Source organism: Mya arenaria, chromosome 10, assembly GCF_026914265.1.
Source record: "Mya arenaria isolate MELC-2E11 chromosome 10, ASM2691426v1".
NCBI classification, from domain to species: domain Eukaryota; kingdom Metazoa; phylum Mollusca; class Bivalvia; order Myida; family Myidae; genus Mya; species Mya arenaria.
In genome coordinates this window covers 69,848,449-69,860,142 of record NC_069131.1, presented here as the reverse complement: position 1 = coordinate 69,860,142, position 11,694 = coordinate 69,848,449, and the positions used below count along the sequence as shown (strand labels likewise).

Sequence of the window (11,694 nt, the reverse complement as noted above, 5' to 3'; positions counted from 1 at the left end):
AATAGGCCAAATATGGTGCAGACATTGGTGAGATATAAGGAATAAGTTTACGTTTAATCAGATCCATCCGGTGATAATTTTATATTCATACTGCATCACCTACCTAACAAAAGTCAAATTAATGCACGGGTACCCAGCATTACCATGCTATGACATTAAATTCGAATCAGATTATGCAATTTGTATCATTGTTTATTAATATATACTAGTAGTATATTGTTTTAGACTGAACGCGTATTATTTCCTCCGTTACAATTGGTCTTTATTAACACATGTTTGTCTATGTTACTTCCTTTTGTATTATGTGGATTCGTTCCAATTGTATAACATAACTTTGAGCATACTATACGTAAAACCGACATTTGTTATTTTTTATGCACTAATAAAAACCCCGGAACCAACTTCTGTTCCATTGTTTACTTGACCCGATTATGGTTAATTGAAGCCTAAATTTATCCGTTTTTTTTTTGTTTACAAAAAAATAATTTCATGGCTAAGTATTCGTGGTTCTATGTAACCCGTCTTTGTATTCACGTTGCCATGCCTTTTTATCAGTGTAATTTACTCGTTACAGGAGCAATACCATTTTTTGCACTCAGCTGTGGTGTATTCATTGACATTCGACTGCCAACAAATCAAAAGAGAGAACTTCAATCAGTATATGAACGACCACTCTACTCAAGAACTTAATAGTCAGTTCAATGTAGGTTGCTTTCACAATTGCTCTGTTGAACACTTGTTACGACATCCGCCTCGCACCATAAGGTGATCCAATATTAGGGCTGCGCAGTAATCACCATATTCTCATGGCCTCCCATGACGAACAATACTATAGAAACGAAACGGACTACACTGCAATACAGCTTCAGTGTAGACAATAGTTGTCAATATTTCAAATGCTAAATTTGACGTAAAACGAATGAATGTTTACACAAGAGTGTTTACGTTCTGAAAGTACTGTATACTTGTGTATTATCATATCAAGTATTTACGAAATATAATGCTAAACAGTACAAACATTCTGAGAATACCATATACAAGTTTATTTATCGTATGAAGTATTTACCTAATATTACAGATAGATAGTAGAGACATTCTGAGAGTACCGTATACATGAGCACTTATCGTAACAAGAATGCACAAAATATTTAAAGATATAGTACTGCTATTCTGAGGGTACTGTTTACATGTGAGTTATCGTAACAAGTATGTACAACATACTTAAACTGAATTGTACAGATATTCTCAGAGCACCGTATACAGGTGTATTAATCGTTTCAAGTATGTACTTGATATTAGCTAAACAGTGCAGACATTCTTAAAGTATCGTATACAGGTTTGTTAATCGAAAGTATGTACCAAATATTACAAATATAAAGTATAGACATTCTGAGAGTACCGTGTACCGATGTATTTGTCGTAGCAAGTATGTACAAAATATTAAAACTAATAAATACATATATTCACAGAGTACCGTATACAGTTGTATTAATCGTTTGAAGTATGTACTAAAAATTACAGATAAAAAGTACAAACATTCTGAGAATACTGTATTCAGGTGAGTTTATCGTAACAAGTTCGTACAAAATATTAAAACGAAATAGTACAGATATTCACAGAATACCGTATACAGTTGTATTTTTTGTATCAAGTATGTACTAAAGATTACAGATAAATAGTACAAACATTCTGAGAGTACCGAATACAAGTGTATTTATCGTGACAACTACGTACAAAATGAAAAAGCTTAATAGTACAGACATTCTTTGAGTACCGTATGCAGGTGTATTTGTCGTATCAAGTATGTACACAATGTTAGATGTAAGAGTACAGACTCTCTGATTACCGTATGAGGGGTTTTGTTATCAAATATTTAACGAATAAATACTTTATTTGCATTTGAAACAATGAATAGATACAACCGCACATTTGAAGTATGTAAATACATACTTGTAGGCTGTACAATGCAGTTGTTACCAGTTTTATAATATAAAGTGCGCCTCAGAAAAATAATTACTTCGAAAAGGTAAATAGATAAAACCGCACAATTTGAATATGTAAACAGATACATTTAGTCTGTACAATGAGGTTGTCTTACAGTTTGATAATATAAAGCGCCTGAGTCAGAATAATTAGGTCCATTGCAAGTAAATTACTTTTTCAAAGAAAAAGTCGAAATAACGTCACAGTCCTGGAGTCCTCATCAGTGGCGGTGGTGGCATTATCATCTTCGTACTGCAGTAGTTTTAAACTTTTAACCTAGATAATAACTAATAAAACCCTTGTATAACATGATAAAAGTGACAAAATACACATGTGTAACATGGCCAATTATTCTAGTGTCAATCATTGTCAAGCTATGCCATTGATAATAAACTTTAACTGTGCCATACCCACTACATACTTTGATAGTTACATGAAACTGTGCGTAGCTGTTACCAGTGTCAACACACAGACGTGTACTAAGGTCCATAGTTATTGCTTCAATATTTGTAGCTAATGTGGCTAAATATGGCGATACAAAAACTCGTTCGTCCCGCTAGGCTCTTGTTTAGTTAAAGATTTCCGTTATTTTAGAGATTGCAGCAAACGATTGGAAAACGATGTAAAGACGAAACCGATGCAGTTGAGCGAAATAAGCAGCGCTTGACCAAAAACAGAGCTAACACCGATATACCAGGTAGACTTTGCTAATCACGGGGATTTCTATTTAATGAAACTATAACAAAGATGAGAGTTAATGCTTTATACATGGGTCTTCTGGTTGTTTCTTTAATTGATGATACTGATGCCATTGTTAGGTGATGAAAACAGACCACGTCTTTATCTGATCTCAAACCAGGAGCTACGGACTACATCAATGCTACGTATATGCATGTAAGTGTTTCCCATCTTCTGGGTATAATTTCTTAATTCAAATAAGAAATACCCCTTACATAGTATTGAGTACCATCCGTTCATGCAGAATGACCGCTAGGGAGACATCTTGCAAAGTCATAAAGCGTGCTTTCGATATTGTGCATTTTGCAATATCGCGATAGATCATTTATACTTCATTACGGATGACTTGAGTTGTGGTCCTTGGTTATCAAAATAATTAAGACTAATGATAGAAACTTTGCATTTGATTGTATTACTGTATGATGTTTTCGACAAATGGACTCTATATGAAATTGAACAGCAGATTCTGAAACATGGCCTGTCGCTTGTGCAATTTGAGTGCAGATACGGAATATAAATGGCTGCATAATGACGTACGGTTTATGTAAAACGCACGAACGGCTTTTTGAGAAGTATATTATTGATTACAATGTTATAGACTACTTCGGCGAAGATGCTTTGTACGAGGAAACAACCTTTTTGCTTGTACTATTTTTGTTTTCCTTCACGTTATACAGAGCTACAGAATGAAGAAACGCTATCTGGTAGCACAAACTCCACTACCAGAGACGGTTATCGACTTTTTGACCCTAGCTGTCCAAGAGAGATGTTCATGTATCGTCAGTTTTGAAGCTGACATGGACAAACAAAGGGTAACCGTATCATTTTCAGTGGCTTTATGGACATAATTGATTATCGTCGGATAAATGAAAATACAACAAACCTTTGAATATGCAAAAAGACATATATTGACACTCAGCGCAGTAATAACACAGCAACGTATAATTACAAATGGTTCATTATTTATCAACACCATACACAATAGGCTGTGGACAGAAATGTTATTGGCTGCATTCCGATGTACTGAATCAAAAATACATTCATGTAACCTCTTTTCAATGATAATACTGTGTGAAGACTAATCATACGCGTTTATGAAGCAATACAGTATTTTTAATAGTTTGTTTACGCCCCTAAACTGAAAAAAAAATCTGTTTACAGAATATCGGCATTTACTTCTCTGGTCCAAACCAAGATGATTTAAAAAAGGGATCGTTTCAAGTCAGCTGTTCAAAAGAGGAAAAGAAATCATTCTACACAGAACGAACATTGAGAATACAGCACAAAGTGGCAGGGGTGAGCATTTTCGAAGTTTTATTGACAATATAATTATGTTCTTTTAGAAATTCATTGAAATTATGATTTCACTATAAATAATCAAACATGAATGTAAATTTTGTACTTTGTATTTATTATTGTTTCATTTACGATGGTAGTATAATAATGTGTAATTCGATAACCAATAACCAATGCGGTAAAATATTTTTAAACAGAATTAAGTATTTATCGACAAAGCTATTCACTATTTGAACACTCGTTACACCGGACAGACATACTAATTTGAATGACTGATCAAATTGAAACAGTTGCAAATATGGTTTCAGAAGTGCACTGATCTAACCATTCCACACCTTCAATTTACTGACTGGGATGAAATGAAGAATATTCCAACATCAACTTCAAACTTTCTGTCATTTCTGAGTTTGATAGAGAATGTCACAAAACAACAAGATGATGGACCGATATTGGTCCATTGCTTGTGAGTATAACAATTTCAGTTTTAATTGATAAATTTTTAACTTATCGCTTTCATAACATTGAAAAACTGGCTGTTAACGTAGTTTTAAGTGCACATGATATATTCAGTAGAATAAGTATAACTATTTTCGTACGGGAGAAAAATGTGGAAATGTATGGTTCACCTCCTGTTATGGTCTAAAAGAGAACAATAAGGGAGAAGAGTGCTTAGCATCAGATTTGATAAATATTAATGTCTAAATATCTCTGCGGGTTTATTCGTATGCGAATCAAGACCATCGAGTTTAAATGTGTGGACTATGACGAGTGGATCGCTTATATTGACTTTAATTGCACCGAACCTTTTAACGTGCTTTAATGATATTGTATTGCTTATAAGTTATCTTTCATTATCATAGAAATGGTGCAGGTAAAAGTGGTTTGTTCTGTGTGGTTTCGCTGCTTCTCCACAAGATGGCCGAGGAACATGAAGTCAGTTTACTTAACACTGTCAGGAAGGTAAAATCCACGCGGAGGCTAGCGATCCCAAGTCAGGTAAAAAAGTTGTCTCATCAAACAAAAAATAAGGAACAAAATATTACATTTATTATGTCGAACCACTGTGTTAGTTGTTCGACAAACTGTACGTAGTTTTAAGCATTTATTGAATGGTTCACTGTTAAATCATTTGTTTCGTGTTACTCTGGCGGCGGACACCAGTATATCAAGTAATGTCCCAGTGCGTTCAATTATTAATTCAAAAAGCATGTATGCACTAAGACTTGTCGCCTTTTACTTATTCCCAAGTTTTCGTGATTTCAGGAGCAATTTATATACTGCCATGGATGCGTTTCGGAGTACCTTCGTTCGTTTAATGTGTACGCCAACTTCAACGAGGCTACAGGAAAAATTTAATGTGTTGTTTAGTCGTAAATCGTGTATATATATTTTGGTGCCGTGTTTTGCGCAAAGCATACTAACAGATATGTAATGATATGCCATTATTGTTACTTGTAATATAATATTATATATCTTTAAGTCTATATGAATTAATGTCATTTAAAAGGAGTATCACTTTTATCACCTTATTTACAAAATATTCTTTACCCGATAACATTCATATTTATTGAATGTGTATCTTTTAAAAGAGTGAAAATTTTCGACATGATATCTCTAAACTGTATATATTTGTATCAAAAGTATCGTTGACGATTAGTCTCGCGTAACAGATGTAAACATTACCTTTTTTGTAAGAACAACACTGCAGATGTATTTTATCTTTATACCTGGGAAACAAAATGCTTAAAGTTTTAACACTTTAAGTTTATGTTTTAACATGTGAATGCATTGACTTCGAATAATTATGTAAGAGTGTCATTTTAAGGGTTATATATTAATACTGATTCGTTGTTCCTTACGGGTTATTTATTAATAATAAGAGGTCTTAAAATATTTCTTAACCTCTTTTGCCACAAAGATTGCCTAAATACTTCTATACAAACCAAAAGAGCAACACAATAGCCAAATCTTTAAATATATTCGTATGAATTTACAACTTCAATACCAATTATTCATTGCCCTTTGAAAGAAAATAAACATGTTTTTTGTCAATATTCACGTCAGCAGCAATTTTTATGTTGATAGGTGTTGAATCATGTCTTCGTTTCCGTAGTTTGCTTCTTGTTTATCATATTTTGTATGTTATTCAGTGAATGGTCATAGTTCATTTTTGACATTATGTTGTTGTATATACTTGTAGATTGTTTCAGACAATATTGTTGTATACGACGAATTAGGATTGTTTTCAAATGCTAAAATGTTGTATACACATGGGTATCAAAGACTCTTGATAAAATTGGAAGTGAATAATCGAGTATACAAACCTTATATCAACATTGCAAGATATTATTAAGACTATATTGGGGCTTTATAAACAACGTTTGCAGTTAACAATTTGTTATTCTTCTTTCGCAGGAAGTTTGATTGTGTGTTATGATTTGCTCAGATAATCAGGTATTGATATTGTATGATACATGTAAGATACCATGTTGGCAATGCTCATGCTGTAAATACATTGCGTATAATTGTTTTATTTCTTTTAGTCTACCATGATTTTCTGAAAAACACATTTTGCAGATACTTAATTCAAATGTGATACCCTGTTTTCTTTTAGAGTAACTGAGCTTGTAGTAAAGCAAAGTTCTATTGTTCGTTTGTTCTTGTTATGTTAGGCGGTGTTTTCATCGTCACAGACATTTCTTGAACGTGACTATTATTAATTAGAGAAGTTTGTAATATTAAATGCATATGTATCTATGTGTTCCTTATTGCTGCTGTGAAAGGTTTTGTCAAATTATTTTGAAAGGTCAACTAACTTTAACAATAGTTACAATTCGGAAGTCGAGCTTTTATAAGATAGGAAGAACTACCTTTCTCATGAGGTTACCTGCAGCTAAGTTGAGCAACAGTAAAGTTCTTTTTTAAATTATAGCGCTATATACCTCTTGCGTTGTTTTTATTCAGTAGAATGAATATTTTGCTTTAGTCGAAACAACTTCAGGACTAGACTCTAGGTCCGTTTAACATGGGTATAAAGCCGTGGTAATTCACGGTCGTGCCAGATGAACAAAAGTTACATGCATTAACACATCCGTCGAAATTAACACCATTAACAGCATTTTAAACACATGTTGGCGTTATAATGATAAATACAAACACGTGACTTAAACAACATTGTACATGTAATACCCGTAAAGTAATTGTTTGAAAACTATCAGCTTGTTTTTGTAGAGTTCATTGTATAAGTACACGCATTCAAGGTGCCACACACTAGCTTATCTCCCTTTAATTTTTCCTGAAATATATCCTTATTAGAAGATTTGTTTTTGATAACAAAATTTTTGGGTTGATTAATGTTAGCATTGATCTACAAATCAATTGTAAATAGACAATAAAAACAGCTTAACATCATTTCGAAAATACATATTTCCATTTATTTTTGATGACCATCTTATCTTCGTATTGAAGCACACTGATATATACAATTATATATTACCATATTAACTATCGGATTTAACACAATAATTATTAAACTGGCTTTTGGGGGGATTTTTACAAAAACGAGTAATTACTGAGTAGCTGAAAATTGTTGTTTTAAATAAGTTATATATATACAATGTTTTTCGTACTAGGACTTATCGCCATATTGATTTCTTAAGAGAACTATACACACTATCTGGCCTTTGAGATGTCATTTTCCAACCCCGCAGACAAGCGTCTTTGATCAATAGCTTTAAATAGTTTTTGATTTTTTACATATTGCATAAACATATATGTATTCTCCTTCTAAGTATTACTTATGAGTGAATTATTATCCCTTAACTATGCAGGTATATCGTTTGCCAGTAAACTTAAACCGGAAGTTGTTACACGCGTGCTTTGGTCCACATATCAGAAAACTACGATATTGCTCTATTTAATGTTCTAAAAAGATATTGTTTGATTCCGAGAAAAAAACAATAACTTTAAACTCATACGGACTTTTCAAACAGCATTGAATCAAGTGAAACAATTGTTTTATAAAGAAAATATGATTGATACAAAATGACTTTCTTTCTTAAAAAAATCATTCATTTAATTTGATCCGTCTATTTACTAATGAAAATCCCATGAATCACGAAATAAGACGATATTTAGTTTTGACCTTCCCAATTGAAATAAAGAAGTTTATTTATTCACCTTGACAAGACTATGATAAGTTCTACTAGGACTTTTGAAAAACGAGTATTAAGAATACAGTGTACCAACTTTTGGAAATTAATTCTGCACAACAATAAACGAGCGTTGCAAAAAAGATAGTTGTTCTCATCGTTAAAGTCCAGTCATGATTTCGACAATAATCGAATATAGAATAAAAGCAAAATGTTTAGAAAGATGGCTGTGAAAAAAAATACTGACTTCGCGAAAACAGTATGCCTTTTGTAAAAAGTCTTGACGTCGATTTCGTAATCAGTCCATGATGAATATTATAATGGGCAAATATAGAATTACACAGAATAGTAAGAACTCACAAGCCCTGGAGGTGACAAAAAAGAATCACTGCAAAAACCTTCAGCTTACTTCTCCTTTTGATCTCATTCAAATCATTTAACGTATATATCAAATTTAAGCTGTGGGGGGCAACAGGCGATCCCCCGACCCCACTATTAATCGTAAAAGTTTACTTAGTGTGTTCATTTCAGAGAAAAAATGAACAAATAGGCACAAATGCACCATTTAAGACTTGAAATTGTTATAATTTTAAAGAGTGTTAACCAGCCGCCCCCCCCCCCCGCAAATTTTGTAAACCATTTTAGTTTCGGTTGTTAGAGAATGCGAATGTCAATAGGTTTAACCCTATGTAAAGCCCCCTCTCCCATCTAAAGTCAATTCCTAGGCCCCTGCTTAATTATGTGTATTTATATATGCTTTTATATTACACTGCTTTTGAATATATTAAAATTATGCCAATCTTCTTGAGTACAATCTATTGAATAAACAATCATTTGTGTGCATACTTTGTTATTACATTCCAGAAGGCAATCAAATATACGTAATCAAGTTCTTCTGCTTCTAAATGCACCTTTTTGGACTAGAAATTGTTAACATTTTCAAATGGGAGTACCCAACTCCTCTGATTTCGATTTTATCATATTATGATTACACATTATATAAAAATTAGATGGCTGATGGGGTCAGCTTAAATTTTTCTACTTCCAGAAACACTGCAAACCGATGCGAATATATTAATACATTTGATTTGTTTTACACAGAAACAAATCTAAATGAATAGCTTTTTCCATTCCATAGCTACTAATACTTGTTTAAACATTTTGAGAAGAGAAAGAGAAAGATGACTATATGACCTCAACACCAAACAGAAAACAAAACCCCGGACCAAGAGTTCTGCAATGATGATGACAATGACTTACAATGAAACAGGGTTCTAACAGTACTACCTAGTTCCTAAATAAACAAAGCTGTACCGGGTACTACTAAGCGAACAATAACAAAATACCTCTGCAGAACTATCTCAAATGGCACAGGACCGATGACAGAAGTATGTGCTAAACCTCATGGCATTCCCCTCACATCAATAATTTGTTGAATCATTTACAATAGACAATTTAAGTTTCTTGACTTACAGAAACGTCATTATAAGAAATATTTTGGCTTGCTGTCTTAAGAAAAAAAAATATGTACATACTGCAATAAGTTTTAAATTGTACAGATATTGGGTCACAAAATACCTGGAAGCCAGATCAAGCGTTTTGGACTCCAAACACCGTCTGATTTACACGTTAAAGTGATAGCTGTCGGTTCTAGTGTAACGAAGCCTTCATTAAAACGCATCTTTACATTGGCTCCGACTGCGTTTACAAAACAAAGTATGAAGGTGTTATTTGCAATTGATAAGGGGGACATTTTATAAGAAAATTATATAAATGTATTGCTTGACGAAGCATCAAACTTCAAGATAATTTGGTATCTATTCAACTTCTTCAATCTGTTAAAATGTAACCAATGTATGTTATGCATATCTAGGCGATGGGGAGTTTTTGCATTAATTTTATTTTCACTTCAATACAGCATGGTTTAATTTTTAATAATGGTTGACTTAAATTTTGACAAACTAAATGTAAAGCAATTTCATTAAAAACATGTAAGAGCATATAGAATTATGGAGCGTTCATCTAGCAACAAAATACACAATGTGTTGATTATTTTGCAAAAGGAAGCCATTTGCTCACGAAGTATGAATGTTTAAGTGTCTTTGCTATGCATATTGTTTTAGGCCGTCGTTTACAAAAAGCTGACCTTTTACTTCAAAGTTTTTCTCCTGAATATTGCAAACATAGCCGTACATGATTGTGTCCCGCACTCTACATGGTTCTACAGAGATAAAATATTATGTTATTGTGTAAATAAACTACATGTTACATTTTGCGTATGTTTTTCCTTAAAATTTATGAGCTTGACACACTCAAGGAAACACAGAGAATCATTAATATGCAGAGCATAATTTTTGTTACAAATTTGTGTTATTTCGACCAGCTTACACATTATATGTTGTTTTCGTTTATACAACAAACTAAGAGTGGAATATTTTCGAACGTAAATTTCCACTTTTATAACTATCGCAATCTATTAATTGAGGATAAACTTTAAACACTATGATAATGTGATGTGAACTTTCTTAAAAAATGATCTTTTATTTTCCTTTTTGGAGCCTGAACTGACTTCATTCAAAATCTAATGTTCTTATTATGTATTAAATTGAATTATTGCAATAGCTGATTCCTGACGGAATATAGATCATATCGTTGGATGAGTATCAAAGGCACAGTTGTTATCAAACGTTTTTAAGTACTGCTAGAAGGTAATTTATCCATTAAAGTAGCATGTTGACTTTCGTTTTCGTCAGTTTTGTATTCATTTATTGTGGCCTGATAATATTGTTCGCGTTTGACGTTGAACTGGGTATCCATGTGCCACACTGAAGCGCGTGTTAGAATCAGATATATGTAGCCATGGGTTTGGAATTGCGTCCCTTGCAAAATGGCGGCAATATTTTTTACCTGTGCAAATATTTGAAAAATATTAAGTATTTTGACAATGGGAATGGATTTAATGACCTACCGTGTTAAAAATTTGGGGCTCGGAAGGATAGTGTAAGTGCCATTAGTGATATTATTAATGTAGAGGTATCAGCCTACTTGAGAGCCTTTCAAAAGGACATTAAATACCAAAACTGATGACATTCATACTACAGTTGCGGAATTGAAAATCAAAAATGATCAATTAAAATCAGAAAATGAATGTAAAGAAATTTATTTTCTGAAATCCAAAGCAGACAATATTGAAGCTCAAATGAAGCGCTACAAATTGCAATTCAATGGTTAACAATGTAAACTAATGAAGCATGGAGTGTAACAGAATATAAGGTGCAATAATTCATCAACATGACTTAAATTTGCCATATCTCGAAAATGTTGATATAGAGCGGGAACATCGTATGAAATGAAATGATAGTGCCGATTAATGCTCTAGTAGTGTTAAATTGACAATATTCAAGGATCAAGATGAAATTTTGAATAAGGCCAAGCGTTGTTTAAGAAACTCATATCGTTTACGATGATTTTTCTGAGCGGATAAGGGCATCCGCAAACGATTACTATCCGAGCGTGAAGAAGGTAA

At 32.9% G+C, this 11,694-nt stretch overlaps 1 protein-coding gene across 1 annotated transcript; it reads left to right on the top strand.

Annotated features, from left to right (window-relative positions):
• Nucleotides 1-2,834: 2,834 nt before the first annotated feature.
• Nucleotides 2,835-8,545, top strand: LOC128206547 (receptor-type tyrosine-protein phosphatase alpha-like). Its single transcript, XM_052909103.1, has 6 exons — nucleotides 2,835-2,877; nucleotides 3,399-3,533; nucleotides 3,883-4,017; nucleotides 4,326-4,480; nucleotides 4,878-5,013; nucleotides 5,281-8,545. The coding sequence occupies exons 1-6, from the start codon at nucleotides 2,872-2,874 to the stop codon at nucleotides 5,371-5,373; spliced, it is 660 nt and encodes a 219-aa protein (XP_052765063.1). The 5' UTR covers nucleotides 2,835-2,871; the 3' UTR covers nucleotides 5,374-8,545.
• The last annotated feature ends 3,149 nt before the right edge of the window (nucleotides 8,546-11,694 follow it).

What these genes read in the sequence shown, in the direction of transcription:
- LOC128206547 (XM_052909103.1), top strand. An exon ending in TACAGCACAAAGTGGCAGGG is followed by an intron (nt 4,018 to 4,325) that starts GTGAGCATTTTC and finishes ATATGGTTTCAG; the next exon opens with AAGTGCACTGATCTAACCAT. An exon ending in GGCTAGCGATCCCAAGTCAG is followed by an intron (nt 5,014 to 5,280) that starts GTAAAAAAGTTG and finishes TCGTGATTTCAG; the next exon opens with GAGCAATTTATATACTGCCA.